This window comes from Egretta garzetta, unplaced genomic scaffold (assembly GCF_000687185.1).
Source record: "Egretta garzetta isolate BGI_Z169 unplaced genomic scaffold, ASM68718v1 scaffold397, whole genome shotgun sequence".
NCBI lineage: Eukaryota > Metazoa > Chordata > Aves > Pelecaniformes > Ardeidae > Egretta > Egretta garzetta.
Genome location: NW_009260493.1, coordinates 10,311,746 through 10,333,317, shown reverse-complemented (window position 1 = coordinate 10,333,317; position 21,572 = coordinate 10,311,746). Strand labels below are relative to the sequence as shown.

The 21,572-nt window shown below is 37.8% G+C and overlaps 1 protein-coding gene across 1 annotated transcript in view; it reads left to right on the top strand.

The window, feature by feature from the left end:
• LAMA2 (laminin subunit alpha 2) overlaps window positions 1–21,572 on the top strand; it is a 296,182-nt gene that overhangs the window by 61,495 nt on the left and 213,115 nt on the right. Inside the window, exons 6-12 of the mRNA XM_035899887.1 lie at window positions 819–908; window positions 3,190–3,307; window positions 5,028–5,206; window positions 6,589–6,688; window positions 15,006–15,166; window positions 18,813–18,953; window positions 20,299–20,472. Coding sequence (XP_035755780.1) covers window positions 819–908; window positions 3,190–3,307; window positions 5,028–5,206; window positions 6,589–6,688; window positions 15,006–15,166; window positions 18,813–18,953; window positions 20,299–20,472 — 963 coding nt within the window. The remainder of the gene's footprint in view (window positions 1–818; window positions 909–3,189; window positions 3,308–5,027; window positions 5,207–6,588; window positions 6,689–15,005; window positions 15,167–18,812; window positions 18,954–20,298; window positions 20,473–21,572) is intronic.

Below are 21,572 nucleotides of genomic sequence, written 5' to 3'. Positions count from 1 at the left end.
GTTAATGGTGAATTATATGAGTTCCCGTTTTATTTGATATATTTATTAATGATCTGAAAAAGAGGTTGAACACAGAAATGGCAAAATTTGCAAATAGCATATGTTTGTTTTGATTAGCCAATTGTTAGGATGTTACAGGACCCTTGCCAAAACAGATGAAAATAGATGAGATGCCATGCGAGATTCACTTTTCACAGATGTCATAATACATGACATCTTCTTTCTAGTTAGGGCTATTAATCCCCACCAAAGAGAAAAACTGAAATGGTCAAATGACAGAGAAACAGGTCAAAAGTTATTTAAATCTCAATAATGAAGACTATTCCATAGTCCCTTGGCGGACCAATAGTGAAAACCAGTTGTTTCCACAGCCCAGTGAATGCCCAAGTAAGACCCAACTAAGGTGAACAAAGGTGTTTCTTTCTTAGTTTTTGTTCAAGCTTCTCTTTCTCCCCATCATCATGGCTTTTCCTTTTCATGTTTTCTGAAGAGAGTAAATGCTATAGCATTTGACTTTTTGTTATCCAGTGTGCATATAGCCTCTTCTTATGCTCATGTTTGGTGCATCCTGTGTATAAATAGACATGGCTCTTGTGACTTCAAACAAATGGAACTGTACCAATTTATACCCTTTCTTTCACTAAGCCTGAATCTGTTGATCAAGACGCAGCTTGGATTACACTGTCTTCTATATTTGTAATAGATCAAAAAAGAAATAAAACAGGACCTGACAGTTTTGTCACCAGAAATGAATTCTGTAATTTGGCACCTGCACTTTACAATCCACTTAGCAATTCGCTTTCTGTTTTGTCTTACAGTATTACTATTCTATAAAAGATATATCTGTTGGAGGCATGTGTATATGTTCAGGCCATGCGAAGGCTTGTCCACTGGATCCAGCAACCAACGTATGTATTTTTCTTTTTTTCTTCTTCTTTTCTTTTTTTTTTTTTTTTAATGTGCCGTATTCATAGGGTGGAACATGAGAAAAAAATCTTGATATTCCTCAGAGTTCTGTGAATTTATGTCTCTCTTTCACCTAGAACAGGCAGAAGCAGTGCCAGGATGAAATAGTGCTGGCAACCAGAATAATAAACATTCATACAATGTCAGTGGAGACTTTCTCTGAAATGAAAGAATAGTTTTCAAATAATTCAGTCCATATTAAAAGTTTCCTCAGAACAACAGAAGTTTGGGTTGTGTTATGTAGCTGTAGAGATGAGCACTAACAGTCAGTCTTTCTTTTCCTTGTTGATATTAATCAAGGTGTTTCCTAAATGACTGTCAAGTATTTAATCGATACTTGGAAACAGATGATGGCTCTAGAATGGCATGTTTACTATGCAGAAAATATTAATGAGTGATTGGTCAAGCTAGTCTAGAAAATCATGAGCTGTTTATAATTTCTTCCAAATTGTAGCTTTCTTTTTACACCATTAATAAACACATAGCCAATATCATTGAAACAGAAAAACAGAATTTGTTACTGATGGTCCAAATGTATGCAAACTTTATTGCTAATACAGGATTTCCAATCTACTAGTATGGCTAATGTGCCACAATGTGAGATCTCTTCATATACTATTCACTTAAGTAGGAGCTTTGTAGAATTTAACAGAAAATCTTGTTTGTATATGACATTAAGCCCATTATGTAGGAACTGATAAAAAAAAAAAAAAAACAAACCAAAAAAAACTAGAAGAAATTTTACAGAGAATGCATTTAGAGTTCCAAGCAGTTTCCATGGGTCCTTGAAAATATCTTACAAACTCCTTGGTTTAATCCTTCTAATCCTTTTCTGTGGTGATGTGTTGAACTATTGTTTCAGATGGCCTTAGTTATCAAACTGCAGCATTGTCTCAGTGCCATCTGTTAGAGTTGGGCCTCACTCAGAAGATAAGTGCTATTATTGCAATTAATGCATACTTCAGTTCAGATAGTTTGTCTATTAGATAAAATAAAGGCATTCTGACAAGTGTGGTGTCTTGTTTTGCAGGATGACAAATATGTATTTATTGCCTGACCAGTATGAAAAATAGCATAAGTGAAACAACTCAAGCCATAAGAGATTTGGAGTATTTGGTTTAGCTCTCCAGGGATGCTCTTTAGACCGAGCCATACAAAAATAGATGGTCTTTGGCTTATAAACATCATGACTGTAGTTGTTAGCACAAAGAATCTTTCCCCTAGCATTATGAAGAATAAACTTGCTCGAATTTACTGCCGTGCTTTTCTGAAGCATTCCTTAACTTAACCTTGTTTTGGGAGATCTGTGCTTTGTCCTGTGAGCTGTAGAATTTCTCCAGGTTAACTTGCTGCTTTGACCTTGACTGGCTGCACAAGGACCACAGAGAATCCCCTCCACTGAATAACTATTGGGAAGGCAATTTTTTGCTCCTCATTTCTCCAAACTACAGTTTCTTTTATCTCTTCTAAGCTGCTTCTGTGGCTCAGAGAATTTGGGTGTTCCCTACAGCAATATTTTCATGCTGGGACTAAGCTGGGGCTAAGGTGATCTGCAGAAGAACCGAAAAGGGACTGAAAGGCTGGTCCTGCTCTCATCTCTTTGTAGTTTAAAAACTCCTGCTATCCCTCACATAGAATTAGTTATGCAGTTAGAAGGTTACATGGTAAGTTGACCCCTCCAGTAAAACAAATAATGCTAAAGGTAAAAGAAAAGCCAATTTTATAGGATCAGCCAAGAGAATTGATTGTGCTCTGCAGCTGCAGGATTGCTGCATCTAAGGGAAGGATGGAGAACAGTCTCACTCCTAGTGTAAGCTAGCTATCAGATCAGTTTTCCTGTAATGTAAAGCTGTATCTGAGGGCTACCAGCACTTTGGGTTGTTTGCTGTATTAGGGAACTTTCGTTCTCCCATCTTTCTTTCTTCAGCCAGTTGGAATTAGGTTCTCCTACCTCCTTAGATCCTCCTTAGATTCCCTGGCCAACTGTGTTCCTTTGCATCATGGCTGTTTTCTTAAAGCAGAGCTGTAGAAGTTAAACACACTCTTTTATCACTCACTTGGTGGATGCATGATACATAAATGAATAAAAATGAATAATCAGAAAAATTACAGAGTGTAGTCATTCTTAATGTTTTCATAATTTGAACTGGAGTGCAATTATGCACATGGACAGATTCTCCAAATCATCACATTGTATAAATATTTGTTTTTCTTTTAAATTAGAAATCCGTCTGTCAGTGTGAGCACAACACATGCGGAGAGACATGTGATCGCTGTTGTCCTGGTTTCAATCAAAAGCCTTGGCATGCTGGCACTTTCCTGGTTAAGCATGAATGTGAACGTAAGTTGAAAGCTGTACAGAAAAGAAAGTTTGTTGCAACTGCTGGTGAAAACCAAAATTGGGTCCTACATGATTTTTCAATTAATTTTATTTCTAATCACATTTGTTTATATATCAGTTGTTGCTCACTTACTTAGACTGGCTCAAAAGAGTTAACAGAAAAATTACATGTAGAATTGTGGTTTTATTGAACTCAGAATATTTTATTGTAATGTGCTGATATTGGTGGAATACTGCATAAAAACTTGTTTTGACTTCTTTAGTTTTTATAATTATGGTGGGTTTGTTTTGATAACATAACAGGACTGTATTCTGATAAGTAAAAAAACCTTCTCTACAGATTTTACATTATATTAAACTTTAACATAATGAATTTTTTTTATAAATGCCACTTTTATATATTATAATATTCAGCCTTGCTGAAACAAAGTATTTTTACATGATCAAAATGCAATTTGAGTTTCTGATTTTTTTTAATAGAAAAAACAATGTATCTAGTTTTCCAGCATGGAATGAAAACATACCTTGAAATATCATCTTCCCACAGGGTGGGAATTTCATTTTTAGATTTACTGTAGTAAGGATAGTTATAATTGAACTTTAACATCTTACTTCCAAAGGTCACATACCACTTTTATTTCTGAACATAATAAAATCTAGTGGTCCATTACATGTAAGTATTTATGCAATTGTAGCTACATATAGCTACAGTTGTAGCTATTATATTGTAGCAGCTATAGTCTTACCATGAGTGGTTAAAAATAAATAAAAAGAAACAAATATCCCCATATTAAAAGTAATAATTGCTTATTTGTGTCCTGTAAACTTTAGTCACGGAGGTCTCTGTTTCAGTAGGGACTATGTCTGTACTGGGAATGCATTCTGGAATGAAATCAGGGTACATTTATTTTCGTGTTTAATTTTTAAAAGACTCGTCTTATGCCCTGTTCAACCCACAGTGAGTTGTTGTACCTCCATGGTGGAAGCAGTTCCCTGGGATCTGGTTCAGATGCGAGGAGGATGACTCCCTACAATGTTGATGAGCTTTGAATTTCTCTTTATGTGGAAATGAATGTTTTAATACCACAGGGGAAGGGAGAAAGAGAGCAAACTACCTCATTTTCACAGCAACAGATTATTAATTAGCTCTCCTGCATGTGGACCTGAAGCCTAAGAGTTCAAATCTGAACATCTAAAGACGTTTTAAGATTGGGGATCTCTTTGTTCTGACCCAGTTCTTATATGCATATGTGCAAATCAAGTGTTTTTAGGATGTCTTTCAGCTTTCATGGAAATTATTTTAATTTACACATACCATTCTGCTGCTTTCCTTGTACTTTCTCTCGTATTTTCAATTAGTTGCCTCCTTCATGATCCATGCGTGTGCAACCACCAAAAGGTTTCTGGACTATCGATTTAAACAGAAAAAAAAAAAAACCAAACCCAAACCAGGAAGAACCTAATTAGGCTCTATCTTCCATCTTCCATACTCCCCCTGACAAAGCATCGAGAAAAAAATGCAATATACAGAATTCCACAGTGTGTTTGTGATGGGACCACTTACTTTTCACAGCTGAAATAGTAAATTAATGCTTGGCTGTGCTGTCAGATGCAATATACGCAGCACCAATGATAAAATGTTGAACAACTCTTTTATACCTTACTAACAGCGTGCCATCTCCAGCCAGAGCGTTCGCTAACACAGTTCCTTCTCTTTCAGCATGCAACTGTCATGGGAAGACCGAGGAGTGTTACTATGATCAGGACGTTGCAGACAGAAATCAGAGTTTGAATGTCCATGGAGAATACATTGGGGGCGGCGTGTGTGTCAACTGTACCAGCCACACCGGTGGCATAAACTGTGAGACCTGTGTCGATGGTTACTTCAGACCTAAAGGGGTAAGCGCCTGTTCTGTTGTCACTTCACTGTAAAGCTCCGCTTTCAATCCATCACTTCAGCATGGGGAGTTAAGTTATTAAAGAGATGACACTGTTTGGACTGCCATTTTATGAAGGCTAACTTCTAATTCTGACAGTGTAGTAGTTGCTTTTCACAGGTGGAAATCTGTAAAGTTAACGCTCACAGAAATATGAATGAATTGTGTTGATATGAAGGAATGCACTTGAGGTCAGGGCCTCCAGCTTGTATTTCAATTTAATTTAAAGGAGGATGTGGTCCTGTAAACAGAACTTTTGCCTCAGTAATGAATGTAAAGATTTGTCTTCAAAGATCAAAGAAATATTGCTATATTTTATATTGGAGAAAGAGAGAGTGTAATTTTTATTTTTTAAATGTAATGTAGAATTAATAACCACTGAAATTCTATAGTGTCTCATGAATGCCTTTCATTTTCAGTGCAGCAGAAATTGTTTTTTATGTTTCATCATATAAGGCTGTATTTTCGTCTAAGTTGAAGCTGTCAGAAAATGAATCTCTTATTAGGTTGTATTGCCAATATGGGCTGTGCCTGTGCTTTAGAGAGCTAGTGCTGTGCTTAAATGTTTTGTCTATATAGTTTCAGTTTGGTGAATCATGGCCTTTTGTCTGATTGGTTTTCAATCCTCAAACACAGAAAACATCAGCAAATAACAATAATTACATTCTCCTTGATATACTGATTTTAGCCTTAGAGCTTGAGAAAAGGAGTACTGATCTCTTCAACAGCAGGGCACTTGAATTTTTTCCTCTGAATCAGGTTATCATCCAACCTGATTTTATGTATGTGTGTGTGTATAGTGTATCTATAATATGTGTATATACTTAGTTCGTGGTGAACTTCTACTTTATATTCCCAGTGTGATGTTAGACTAAGGTTAAAGTTTGGTTGAGGTAACCTTTTCAAGAACAAAAGGAAATTGTTCCATTGTCTAATGTTTACTTTTCTTCACTTTTTGTTCAGTTACTAACTTTAGTTAGTTTTGTGAATCATTTTGACCAGAACAACTGAACTCTTTGTCAATACTACTTTAGGTAACGAATGCTTAAAATCTACTTCTTACATTTATTGATTTTAATTATACAAAGCCCTGTTATTATCTCTACACCTGTTTTTTTAGTTGAAAACTTACTCATATCTAAATCACATGTTTCTAAATAAAAATCCAAAATGTAACTTTAATGCCTAGACCACATGGGCTAAGTTCGGCAACCATCTTATTTTTGTTAAAATACAAGCTACCTATGCAAATGTCATTCTCTCCTACTTTTTGTTTAAGAAGTAAATAAAAGTTTCCAATTATTAAACTTAAGATTTTGTTTTGTCATCTCTTTGTTTTTATAGGTATTGCCAGATAGCCCAGATCCATGCCTGCCGTGTTCCTGTGATCCAAATGGGTCTTTACATGATACCTGTGTCAAAGATGAGAAACACGCAGAAGGAGGTAAGATCCCTAAAAGATAGTGATGTTAAAGCTTAAGTTCAACAATGGTCAAAGAACAGCTGAAATCACTTTTTTTTAAAGTCTACTCATGCAAACAATAATGCACCTGAATTCTTTTGATACTTTTCTTTGGAAACTTAGATTTTGTATTCACAAACTTGCTGAGGCTTCTTCCAGATTTATGACTTGCAAACTTGGGTACTTTCGGAAGAGTATACCCCATGAAATATACTGGAGAATTTTGGCTTTAAAGAGCTTTCTTTTGTTATAGCAGAGATTAAAACTAGTACAACCATAATGTTTTAATCTCTTTTCCTCTCTAAGCATATTTCTGTTTGAAACCTAGAAAAAAAATCCATTTGAAAGGTATATATTTATGTGCCATCTATATTACTAATGTAGGATTTTAAGCTGTTTTACCATAGCCCTGTAAAAGCTATCTTCAGAGAATAAACTGCTTCCTTGTGCTTTGGAAACAATAGATTGCCATATTTTTCTGGTTCTTTTGTTGACCAACTTCTGAAAATACTGTAGGAAGGTAACAACAAAACTCAAGGTCAGTTCTTAAGAGAAGTTTTAATTGGACTAATTACAATCTATTGACAAGAGATGTAGCGATCTTTTTTGAAACAGAAAGCAATGGAACATAAAAGCAGCATAGCAGAGATGCAAATACAGGGCCTGGAGGTGTCAAATCTACTGTAACAACCATCTACTGATTACATCAGTTCAATAAAATGGTACTGATTACTGTCACAGTGCTGCAGTGGGTGGGTGGACCTAGGCCAGCCACAATTGCCCACCCAGCCACTCTCTCACTGCCCTTGTCAGCAGGAGAGGGGGAGAAGATAAGATGAAGCAGCTCAGGGGTTGAGGTAAAGACCAGGAGATTGCTTACCAATTACTGTCATTGGCAAACCAGACTTGACTTGGGGAAAATTAATTTAACTTATTGCCAATTTAAATAGATTCAGATGGTGATAAACAAAGACAAAATGTAAAAAACCACACCCCACCCCCCCCAGCCCCCACCCTCTTTTTCTTTTTTCAGGCTCAAGCTCACTCCTTCATTCCCAGCTGCTCTACCTCCTCCCCCGGTACCACAAGCGGTGCAGGGGGATGGGGAATGGGGGCTGTGGTCATAACGGTTGCTCTCTGGCACTCCTTTCTCCTCACACTTTTCCCTGGCTCCAGTGTGGGTCATTCCCATAGGCTGCTGTCCTTTAGGAAAAAATCTGCTCCACCATGCGTGTTCTTTCAGGAAATATCTACCTGTTCCTTCATGGGGGTCCTCCATGGTGTGCAGGGTGGGTATCTACTCCACCGTGCTCTCCTCCAGGGGCTGCAAGGGAATTGCTGCTCTGGTGCCTGGAGCACCTCCTCGCCCTCCTTCTCTGGCCTTCTCTGACCCACCTGGCTGCGGGGCCCAGCTGTGCCCTGCACTGGGTCCACTGGAGCCAGCTGGATCCAGCACCTGGCAGCCCCGGCCTCTCCTCACAGAGACCGCCCTGCAGCCCCGCACTCCAGTGCCTGGGCATGGATACCCTGCACAGTATCTCACAGGGATGCATGGACACCCTGCAGAACATCTCACAGAGATGGGTAGGAGAGACAGCAGAAGCAGAAGAGGGGATGAATGCCAAAGCTGGAAAAAACACAGCAAGACTGTGCGATGCCTGTACCAAACCTGTGGTGAGAGTGTACAGATGACAGACTTAATACAACAAAGAATACTGTTAAACAGGACAACTTCTATTCAGACATTTGCCACTACTGACACTCAGTGCCTTTGTAAAATACTGAGACTATGTTTTTGAGATGGAAGAATGATTAATTCAAAGAAATGCAAAGTTCCATGTGTGTGTTAAGCAGCTGCCTGGCCTCTTGGTTCCTGTCTGTTACTGCTGCAGTCTTTCTTTTTCACACCCTCCATGCTGGCCACCGGTGCGGGTCATTCTCCAGAGGCCTGGCAGCTGGAAGGCAGTTAATAGGCTGTCAGCTATTCTCTCATGGGAAGAGAGAGGCAAAAAGATGAAGACATTTTTCCATCTTGTTTGGTTGTCAGTAATAGTGTCATTAGGAGCTCTCATAATGTCTTATTCTTGCCTCTGAGCATTCAATGGATCTAAACCATCTCATAGATGCTTTCTAAATCTGCTTGCACTTTCTGAATCTGACTGGGTGGTACTGTGCTTTGACACCTTGCTTTCTCTATCTCCTTCTTTTTAATCCTCTGATCTTTCTGGTAAATTTTTCTTTTGCCCCTTTTCTGGAACTCTTTAGGAAGAGAATAAAGCTCCCTCCTTTCCTTTCTTACTTTTTCTCCGTTGTCTCCATCCATCTAACCTAAAGATTGCTAACTGTGTCTTTCTAATAGACCAAGAAATGTGTCATGCCACCATCTTGAAGATAGCATATCCAAAATTGGATTATCTCTCTGTTTTGCCTCCTTTTACTTTTATTGGCAAGCAGCCAGTCCTGCTCACCTAGCCCCAAGCATTCAAACAAGTTTAGTATCTCAGCAGTTCTGCCAGTCCCAAGAACCAGAGAGTTCTTTTGCTGTCTTCATAAAATTAATTGTTTATCGTTTTTTGTCGTGACTGAAACCATCTTCTCCTGATCTTCCTGAAACGTAATTCATTTGGCTGCAATTGGTTAGAGGCCTGTTGCTTTTGAGCACATCAGAATATTCTTAATCTCTGTCAAATTTGCTGTTTGTAACACAGGAAGTTTTTTTTTCCTTAATTGCTTTTTAAACCCATTGATGTCTCCTCTTTACAGCTTATTCACTGTAGAGGTTATTCTGTGTGTTCAAACTACTTCTCATATATGACAAGCGCAACAATTGTGATTTAGGTAACAGCCATCATATATGGAACTCCCTCCCCAAGTAACCCACGCATGTACTCCTGAAACCAGTTGTCTGTGTCCTGCCCAGTCCTGGGAGTCCAGTGAGAAGTGGACAGTTTGCACTGTCTAGCCAGTGGCCAGAGGACTGTTTGATATTTCTCTCATTTTGTTTACCTGTTTTAAGACCACAATAACAAAAATAAGCCAGCTCTACATGTAACTGGACTTTGTAGCCATTTGGCCTAAAGTGGTCCTGTTCTTTGCTCCTTGATCTTTCTGTTTATTTGCTTTTCTTTACTTCTTGTTGTACTAAATAAGGTTCCAACACATTAGGAAAACTGTTTACTTCTTGCACATTATGTTTGCTTATAGTGTTTGGACCAGCGGACCAGATTTGTGACTGTAACGTCTTATTCAGCAGAAAGGACGCAATAATGCCAGTTGAAAGAAAAAGCCTTTTAAATATTCTTTCTAAGGAAAGATTTTTGTGGTAATGGAAGATGTTGTGTTAGAATCAAGAGCAGGTCTGGATATAATTTTTAGCATAAAACCATCCTGAAAGCAGATTACTTTTTACCTTTTTTTTTTTCTCAAATTTATATTCAATACCCTGATAAAATTCTTTTTACTGTACACTGCTCACCCTGGGCAGCAGTTGGGTTTGAAGCACTGGGGAGCCTTCGTAAAGGAAAGGCTGGAAAGCATGATCTGTCTGAAGGAATCTATCTATTCACCTGTGAACCAGAATGAATACACACTGGGTAGGTTGAAATACATCTCAGAGCTTGCTGGCTGGTTATTTAAGGATAAATTGTTTGCTTGGTGTAAGATGGGAATATGCTTCTTAAATGTGTGGTAAGCAAATGAGTCAGGAAGATTAAAAACATTAAACTAAAATGGGAATATGGTAATTAGGAAAATCACAGGGGATATAAAGTCACTGTGAACAGTTCTCAAGAAAAATACAGCTGGAGGCTGTACATTCTCTATGTGCTTGAATACTGTAGGTAAGCAACAATTAAAATGGAAAATTGTAACAAATACCATAATAACTGGTACATTGATGAAGTGCAACAAGAGGATTTAAATGACTGCATCATGTAGTCATCATCAGGTTTCAGTAGATAAGAAAAGGCCATGAAGGAGTCACTTTATAATCAACCAGGCATTGTTTCAGGAGGAAAAGAAGTATTTTTGTATAAGCAGCATCTATAATTTCTGTTTTGATCAGCCTAGTATAACTTTGTCCTCACATGTTTCACTCAGCATTCTGAAATGAAATATTATTATTGTAGCTTGTGTAGTATATTTTTGGGTTTGAGTCTTCAAGCATGTTTTTTCAGTATTCTTTCATAGCAACACTATGTGGTATGTTCATGAGTGGCTAGAATTTAACAAATAGCCATTTTACCTGGCTTTTAAGCACCTGCAAGAGCTGTGAGGTTTGGAAACCAGCAGAGTTTTGTGACTCAGTCATTCCATGCAGTGAAGACTGAGTCACAAAACTCTGCCATTGTATCATGCAGTGAAGTTTTTTCCCTATTGCCTCTTTACGTACAATATAATCCCAATGACAGATGTTTATTTTTGCTGAAAAACTTTCTCAGACATTGTAGGATAAATAAGGTCCAGACATCTCCATCTTTACTCAGGCTTCACAGTACTTTGCTCAGCAAGCAGTCCCACTGATTTCCATGAGATCATTTTTGGAATTTATACACTGTAGGACAGGAGTGAAAATGGCAGAGGCCAGTCCTGGGATTGCAGTTTTTTTCAAGGGTCTGGTGCATACTTTTGTGTACATTTATTTTTGGGTCATTTTGAAAGACTGGTAGGCTGGGAGAAAACTGACTGATAAAGCTCGTATTTCAAGATGGCTCATCCTCTAGGATGAACTTTCAAAGCCTCTATACACTCAAAGATAGGACAGAAACTCATAATATTAAGGTAGAAAACAGGGAATAACAGCTTCAACAAATAAAGCAAGGCCTATGAAGTAATAGACCAAAAGCAAAAGAAGATACTCTTCTGCTGAAATGTTAATTCATTACAAGAACAAAAGACAGACCTGAAACATCTGCCCTAAATCAAAATGTAATTAGGCTGTTGACATAATGTGCGCTACATAAGTGCTACAGAAGCCTGGTCAAAGTTAAGCAGTGGGACACTGGCAGGAACTTGCATACCGTGTAATGCAATGAGAGCCTAGATCTTGCAAGTGCTGTAAATGAAGGCATCGAGCCAAATAAAATACACAGACTAACTGTATCAACAAGTGTAAGAGATGGAAGAATATATGACAGTTAGTCATCTCTATGCCTTCCTCTCTCTGTTGTGGAGTGTGAGGTCTCTTGATAGATGGTAGGCTGAAGGTTATCCACTACTGTGTATACTGCATAAGAATGGGGATTGCTGGGCTGGTGACAGTGGAGTTTCCAATCCTGGTCTGTCTTCCTTAACTATAGAGAAAGGAAAGAGCAGGAGATGGGAAGGTTCTTGATGGGGAACTAAAAAAATGGATGGACTAGGCAGTGGAGGAGAAACTATAGATTTAAATTGGTATCTGGGAGTTGTTCCATACCGAGACATTGAACTGATTTTGAGTTTGCTGAGACTTAACTCGTGAGACCAAAGAGTGAGTTCTTGAAACTTGCAAATAAGACTTCTAAATAACACTTCTGTAGAGTTAGTCTTGCCTGTGTCTTTTACTGATGGACCCTGGTGTACAGCAGGGTATTTTAATCTGGAAAGAAGAGAAGTTTCTGTCATAAGACTGTCCAACTAGGATGCATTGACACAGACTACAAGAGAGCCTGAGGCCTGCTGTGCTGTGGGGGCCTCGCTGGGGGCTAGTTGAGAGGAGGGTAACTCAGAAATTTGAGAATCAGATGGGCCACAGGCACCAAAACCCATGGGGCTCATGGTTTTGTGCTAGTAACACATAGATTTCATGCACTGAAATTCTGTATATAATTAGGACAGATCAAGAAGGTGACAGTTGATATGATGTGCTACAGGAGATCAAAGAGGCTGCAAGGTAAGAGAAGAGAGATTGAATTTCATCTCTGTATAGATTAACAGATAATATCATTTGAAACTCCTGTAGGTGACTGCTTCTTCAAACAGCTTGTTGGAGAAACCATAAAAAGAGAAGCACATCTGGATTTATGCATGAGGAACTTATTTAAAACTCTCCTCTTGAAGGGCAGTCACATTCAACATTCTCGTAGGAATGAGAAGGCCTCCCTAAAAAACAACTTAATCAAAACAAAGAAACCTTTAAAAAGAAAATCAAAATGAACAATGCAAGATTGCTAATGGCAAGCCTAGGGTTTATAGACTGCATATTAAACATTCAGAGAAGATGCATTCCTGTAGTTCAAAATGATTCAAGCAATGCAATTAAGCTAGGAAAAAAAATCTATTTAAACAATAAAAAAGAAGCTCCCTGAAAAAGCAAAAATTGTATCCAATTGAGGATAATAGAAAAGGACATAAATTGTGACAGATTCTGGAAAGTCATACTCTTAATGCCACATACACATATTTTAAAGAATAATTTGCTAAATGCATATATGTTGCTAAGAAGTACTTCGTCAGATAAATCAGAGTCTGAAAGACTGCTAGAGATTCAAATTCAGTAGGAGTTAAATATGATTAAGTTGTAATCAAGTTATAACCAGAGATCTCAAGAAAGAAAAGGACACAGCAGAAAAGCTAGATTAATTCTTTGTATCAGTGAATAGAAGAGCTCAGGGAATTTCCCGCTTGGGAGTCTTTGTTCATGGGGACAAGCCAGAAGAACTGTCTCAAACAGAAGCATCAGGTTTAGAGCAAGCTGATAAATGAAGAATAAAAATTCATCAGGCATATATTGCATTTATCCATGGCTTCTGGATGCAGCTGAAAATGGAGTTGCTTGAAGCATTAAATACAGTTTATAATAATTTTAAAAACTGACATTAATATTACATAAATAGAAACTGTTTACCCAATTTGTAAAAGAAAGGCAGAGGGTTCCAGGAAGCTGAATCAGAAGGCCTGGTTTCTGTACCAAGCAAATCAGTAGAACTACAATAAATGTTTTATACGATTTCTGAACTTTGGCAAAAATGGGCAAAACTCAAGATCAGTTTTTTTGCAGAGGACTTTGTACCTTATAAATCTGTTTGAAGGATTCAATGAACATGTGAACAAAGGCTCATTTGATTAATATTGTATTTTGATTTTCAAAAAGTTTTGACAGGATCCTTCACCAAAGACCATGAAAGGAAGTGTAATAGAAGAAGGAAGAAAGGTTCTTTCATGGATTAGTACTTGGTTAAAAGAATAAATGGACCATTTTCACAGTGACGATCAATATGAACTGTTAAAAATATTCATATTTAACCTGGAAAAGGGATGAGTAGGAAGGTGACAAAGTTAGCAAGTACAAAATCTTTCAGCATAGAAAAATGAAAGAACTGCAAAATGTTCAGAAAGATCTCAAGATAGTCAATGGATGGGTAGTAAAATAACTGATGAATTTCTGTAGCAATTAAAGGAAAAGTAGAACACACAGAAAAGTAGTTCTACTTGGATGTTGATTACAGCGATTTCTGAATTAGGCACTACCAGTTATGAAACAGCTCTCAGAATTACCTTGGACTGTACCCTGGACATACCAGCTCAGTGCTGGCTCAGCAGGAGTCACAAAAGTCAACAGAGCCTTAGGAAATATTACTGATGTTTAAAAAACAAAACTGAAAAAATCATCGAGCTATTTATAGGTCCACACTCCCTTCTCTAATGTATTAGAACTGGAAACAGTGCAGAGAAGAACAATAGAGATTTTCAGCCATACAAAGCAGTTTCTGTGCAAAGAGATATTAAATAGGCTTAGGATTTTTTGGCATATGGAATAAAAATGTCATGTGGGGTATTGACAGTGGTATATTGAAATCACAGATGACATGGAGAAAGCGAGTAGGAAATGGTTACTTGCTGTTTTCTGTGATACGAAAATTAGAGGGCAGTAAATACAGGTTTAACACACACCAGTGTTTCTTTCACACTACACATGGCTAAATGTGTAATGTATTGCTAGGAAGCTTTATGGATTCTGAAAGTAAAACCATGTTCAAAGACAATTAGGCAAACTAATGGAAGAGAAGTTTTTCAGGGACTGTTAGATGCGAGAAAGTAGGGATAAGTTTCGGTTTAGAAGATCTCTAATATGCAAATTTCTGGAAGCTCAGAATTCAAATTACTCTATACTTGCTCTATTCTTACATGCTTTATTCAAGCCTCTCTCAGACAGGATACTGAGTTAAATAGACATATGGTCTGACCCACAATAAATGCCCTTACATTACACCTGCCAAAGGTGTTGGTTTGAGCACTCTGACACACATATCTGATGATGATGATGATGATGATGATGATGATATTAATAATAATTTCTCATGTTTTCTCCCTCTTTCCATAGGTATGTTGCCTGGTTTCTGTCACTGCAAGACTGGCTATGCAGGAGAGAGCTGCAATAGATGTGCCTTGGGTTACAAAGGGTATCCTGAGTGCCTGCCCTGCAACTGCTCACTGAAAGGCAGTGCGAATGTTGACCCTTGCATAGGTCCCTGCATCTGCAAGGTATGGATGTCGAATTCTTCAGAGCCGTATCAAGATACTAATGGTATTGAAAGATTGCAATCAATGGTCTTCTATCATACAATAGCGTTCCACCATCCTACCTAGCTGCATTACTATCTGTGTTAGTCACTTCTCATAGAACACTTGTTCTTGGTCCTGTAAAGTCTTAGATTGTCTTGTGTCATCTCAGCACTCACTGTGCTAAGGACCCTGCTCTCGGTCATACAAGTCCTTGGAAATCTGTAATGAAGAGATACTTAAGAAGCCTGTGAATCATTTGTTTCAAACTTGCACCCTCATCTACTCAGCAACTGTATGCTTAGAATATTGTGGGCTCTAAAACCAACCTGTAATATGGCTTCAGAAGAGAAAATAAGGTGAACTGATGATGCATTCAAACAAATAAAAAAGTTGCCTTTTAGGAATTGTCATTAGGGATATAACCCTCTATTCTTGCCAAGTTCCAAACTGAGAGCATTCTTTCCTGCCTTGGGATGGTTGTTTTGAAATCTCTTAACATATTTAAAAAAATAATAATCATGCTTTCTGTAGGACAAATTCCTTAATTTCTAGGAAGAAAATTTAAGAATTATTTTCTCTGTGTGCCTTCATGCACGCCCAGCAAATTATATATCAATATTAAATTGAAACAGATGCATCCACTTCTAATAAAATACCTAGTTAATAGAAATGCTTTAGAAATGGTGGTGCTCTGTAAATCACAGTTTAGTAACTGGCCATGAATAGGCCCAAAGGACAATTTACTGTACTGTTGGTCAATTTTTCTGTGTCGTACTTGTGGGAGTTTCCTTCCAGCCTTTAATTAACAGAATTAGTCACAAATGTGAATTTAAAAATCCTTACATTATGTCCTTAAGTACAAGAATGTACAAAAAAATACTTCAATCTATCAGCTCATGCTGCATACACACATAAAGCTCTGGTGTGACAGCTGAATAGCACTGAAATCTACTCAGAGAATTAACCTTATCCTCACTTTATGTAACAGTCACACGCTCCTTGTCAGAAATAAAATCTATCCATATCACAGTTCTAATTCCTTAGCTATTAAGCCTAGAAGATCAGAAAAGGGGTGCTTTTGCTATATTCTGACTTAAAAGGGAGCTTTGATGAAGATGTCATATGCCAAATACAAGATAACCACTGCTGAATGATTCTTACTATTGTGACATTATTTGTGCAATGCCAAACTGACCTGTTAGTGCAATCAGACCAAAATGAACAAATATGGAATAGACATAATTGTTCTTATCCCAGAGTCCACACTATATACACTTTTTCCTCGCTGCCCGTCCTTTGTCTCCTTTCTGCTCCTCTAATCCCTTTTTAAGTGCCTGTGGGAGAAAAATGATACCCTTTTCAGATAGCTGAAATACAGATACATACACATTTATTTTCACTAGCAATCTTCAAATTCAAATCAAAGCAGATTATGGTCAAAGGGACACTGAAATCACCAGATTAGTTATGCGCCATATGAAGAGTAAAGTGGGATGTCTGGACAAGTTAATAGCAGGTCTTAGGAAAAATGCTTCCCTTCTTTTAATCTCATCTTTCAACTACAGATGATGAGCTCTAAATTTACTAAAGATAGTTTTCTTGTAAAGGAAATTGACTGCTGAAAAACAGTTCTAACTGTAAGCAGCAAATGCAGCAAAGTGGGCATTAGATCTTTACCACATTAGCCCCTACCACATAAAGTACAGAAAGGTGAGGGGCAAGTATAAATGCCTGGTTTATCACTAATTATCTCAGAGAGCTTTCTGAAGTATATGGTCAAAGTCTCATTTTTGCATAATTGAAAACTAGACTGAACACAGTATTCAGAAATAAATGAGGCTGTAGAAACATTGCTTCATTGGCTGAAGGATAGTTTAGATCTCCTTTCCAACTTCGAGTTTTATATATCTATTATCCACCGAATTTGCTGCCTACTCAATAGAATTATACAGGTTTTACTCACTAATGACATGCTTGTGACTGCGGAGTAGGACAACTTTTCATTTAAACATGTACTTTTGCTTTGCAGCTGTCTTTTTTTTTTTTTTTTTATTTTACCCTTCCCACTCTGCACACACTGAGTGCATCAGCAAAGTCTGAAACTTTTGGGACCAGCATTCATAATTCTAGTCATTAGAATTGTGCGTGAGAGCATTGGGGTGACTGTGAGTTCCCAAATGTTACCCACATTACTTTCATATAGAGCATGAGTAGCTGGGTGATTTCAGCATACCTATGGCAATAATATACATTGATTAATACTAAGATTGCTGGTGAAAATGTAAAAATACCATTCTTTAAATTAATGAGATGTTGAAGTTAAAAGTGATTGGCTGAGAGCCTTGAGCTGTATTAGATTTTTGGTTTGTTGAAGAAAGCCTATATGATGTTGCAGGGGAGTATAGATACAGCACAGCAATGGTGATAGAGCAAAGGTATTTTGCTGCACATATTGTCACTGTATAATTAGTGGTGAAAACCTATTTACATTTTCATTTTATCATCTTCTTTACCCGTCCTTACCCCTTCTCCCTCATTGTCCCTATTTTCTCTTAATCCATGTCCCTAATTTCTCTTAGTCCTTTCTCCCCATACCTCCACATGCTTTGCCCTGCTTTTTCCATCTTTGCTAGATCTTAACCAGGAAGCTGTCAAATGGCTTTTGGTGAATTTACTTCAGAGCTGCGTATTTCAAGCAATCATAGACTACACAGTGTGGGCAGGCTTTTTATAATGTGTTCATTCTCTGCTGACGAAGAGCCAACAATTTGGTCCTGCATGCATACCATAGAGCACTGTCTCCAGGATTAAAGAGACTGTATATAACACTTCTGAAAGGGAAAGAATTTTCTGGGCTATCTTGGGAAAAATATTGAATTACTAAGCCGGCACCATAGTGTGAGCCTTTTGCAACATACTCCTGGTAGAAAAGCTAGCTTTATCTTTGCTTATAGGACAAATTGATTTAATGTGTAAGCTAGCAGGACTTAATGCAGAACATAAGCTTCCTCTGAAAAATGTAATTATGAAATGCTAAGCTTAGAATTCTTCATGTATGTTTAGTGCCTGGCTTTCTGCAGGGGAAGAGTTTGCAGACCTGGCTGCATGGCTGGCAAACACATGTAGTTATGGAAAGAAGAAATGCAGCCCTTTTAACACTTGGATTTAGCCTGAATTCAGCTAATAATGATAGACCACTCATATGCTGAAGGATTCATACAACTAATACTATGAACCTGTAGTTTGCATCGATTGGGCATGCATAGATTTTATCAGCCATACCTACAAACTCCAGTTGTTGAGGCTGTAACATTGTGTCTTTCCCCTCCGACACTCTTAAGTGTAAAGGAGGTAAATTAGATTATTCCCTGAAATCAGGTATGTCCACTCACATAGAAGAAAAATTAAAAATCTTAGTGTCCAAATTCCATGTCCTGTTATTTACATGCAGCCATAGTAATTTTTATTGTGTAGAGGATTTGCTACCAATATTTACAAATAAGAACAGTCTTTCCTATAAGTGTCTTTACAGTCCTGTGTTTATACTCTCCTGCAGAGTATAAAGCTGGTGATCCCAAGTTCTAATCTATGACAATTGAAGTAATATTCTTATGTGCATTTCCAGGAACATGTTGAAGGAGAAAACTGTGATCGTTGCAAACCAGGTTTCTTCAATCTGCAGCAAAATAATCCCAGAGGCTGTGAGGAATGTTTCTGCTCTGGGAAAACAAACGTCTGCAGACCCTCTCACCTCACCTACAGAAGTGTAAGAAAAATCATACGTGTCATCGGTTTTGTGTTTCTGTGTTGTCACTGTCCATTGTAACCAGAGTGCATCTTACTATAAAATCATGCATGTTCTTTTATGCCCCATATATTTTTCATTTATCCAAAAGAAAATGCTTATAAGCTTTTTTTTCTCTTTATTATGAGAAAGTTCTGAAAAAGTGCGGTTAAACAGTAAAAAGTGCAAAAAAAAAAGTCAAAAATGAAGCTATGTGCATAAACACAGTCCTGAACTATGCATATATAGTCAGTCCTGAGTTAAATGCAACATATCCATAGGACAACCTCTTTTCCAGGTCCTTTTCTAGACCTGAAATAATTAAGAATTCTGAAACATTAAATGTTCAGCACACAGCTTGTGTAAGAGAAAGGGATGCCTTACAGGGGGCATTTTGAGTGAATTTCTTTTGCATACAGCATTTCTAAGAAAGGATGTGGAAGGAGATGAACCTACTGTTCTTATTTGTGCTGTAGAAAAATGCCTTTAGCCTGCAAATATACTCTAAACTTTAAATTAGTTCTCAAAGCTCAGACACTGATCCCACTGTAACGGATGCGTGCTACATATTCATGTCTGCAGATTGAGTTTGGGAAATGTGTTCCAGGTCTTCTAGCTCCTGGTTTTGTCTGTATTGGTATGCTGGAAGCCTGTGAGTAAAATCTTATATACCTAGTGTGCTCATTTACATGCCAGCATCTGGAAAAATTTCCATCCGACAGCTGAGCTATTTTATTGTTCTGCTTGTATCCGGGCTCCAGAAGCCGTCCTTGTATGAACAGTGTGCTCTTCTCTGATGATTCATTTCTAGCTATGGGATTTCAGTAATTCAAGTTCTTGTGCTTTCCAGCTTTGCTTTGCCTTTCTAAAAAAAAGTATATTTGAACTTGTAAGTTGTAAGGATTTAGAATTACAAACTATTATAAATTATGCTGTCTACAACAATAAGAAAGTGTGTATTTGCCAGCTTATCTTCTGTACCCTCTGTGACTGTTATTAATTATCAAAATCTTGTCTAATATTTGGAGATATTCTTATGCATATGTTTGTGTGATAGAATTTCCTCCTTGCTCTGGACTGGTGAAGCAGAGAAAGCAAATACTTGCAGTTACTTTAAACTAATCAGAAGTTGTAACTACCAGTCACATACAAGAAGAGAAATTTCTCCTGTTACTACTTGGTTATTTCCTTTGTTCCTTAACTGCTATTAATCATATAAACCTAATCAGTTTCTTAAAAATGGAAGAGTGAGAAGCTGTGACTGTTGAAATGATGGATGTCCTGATTCTCGTTGTAATGTGTTTTGTTTTGTTTTCTGTCATTATAGATAGAAGACATGAATGGCTGGTATCTGACTGACTTACCAGGTCTTATCAGAGTTGCCCCCAAGCAAAAGGGATTTGGTGGACATCAGCAGTTTAGCATCAGCAACGTGGCTGCACGAAAAGTACTGCCACAGACTTATTATTGGAGTGCACCCAGTTCTTATTTGGGCAACAAAGTAAGTGCAGATGGTACTTGCCTAAACACTAATTTGATTTATTGGGAAAAGAAGTAAGGCTTTGAAGGGGGGTGGAACTGAGGGAAGATTAAGCTGGATAGCTATTTGACCAGCAAAATTTCAAGCAGAAAGGAATCAGGCGTATGGAGTATCCTTGTGAGGCAAAAAGTTAAGCAGAGAAAATTAAGTATCTTTGAACCTGAGCCCTCTTTGGGCTTCTGCTGGAAGGTAGTGGAGAGGTCTATATAGTTTGCAGCATTGTTTTTTGAATGAATTAGCTGGTGTGTGGTTCAGCTTGTCCTGTTCTCTTCCTACCTCATTCTCAGCTTTGAAAACCAGTTCCCTCATCAGCTTTTCAGAGATGCAAGTTGTGTATCAGATGTTGTGGGGGTGTGTTACAAAACTTTAATGTTTGGCAAGAAACTTGTGTGTGGGGAGCTCTCTGCCCTAGAACTCAGACGATGCTGTTGTGCCAGTTTTAATGCATATATTTATCCAAATCTGCATGTGTCCATGTGTGCACGTACACATGTATTCATGTCCTGCAGGTTAATGCCAAATATTGGCTTTCTAAAGTCTCGGATGCTTTAGTGGTCTGACTATCAGGCTTCTCACCATTAAACTTTCTGCTATCATACATGATACCTTTATGAAAACCTCTTGTTTTTTCCAGAAAGTAAAATTGAGGACTGAATGAGTCCTAAATGTGAAGAAAGCTAGACAGCTTTTCATTTACCTTGACCCCGATTATGCTAAAACTTACCCGAAATGCTAACACTAATACAATTGGGCACATTTTCCTCTGTAGTCTCTTCAGGCTAGTCAACCTCTTATTTATTTATTTTCTTCCTGCTGGCTGAAAATCAACATGACAGAAGGTAAGTGAGCATGTGGAAACTAAATAGCGTCATTCCAAAGAACTGGGCATCCTGTTCATGGCTATAAATTGTTAACGATAGTCAGGTTCATTTAGCTGGGCAAGGGAGAGCTTCTTCTGTGATCCTCCATGTCTGGTGAACTTATGCTGAGATATGAACTGCTACTTTTCCAGACAGAATTTCATCCTGCTTCTATTCAGTGAGCAAAATAATGTTAAGAAT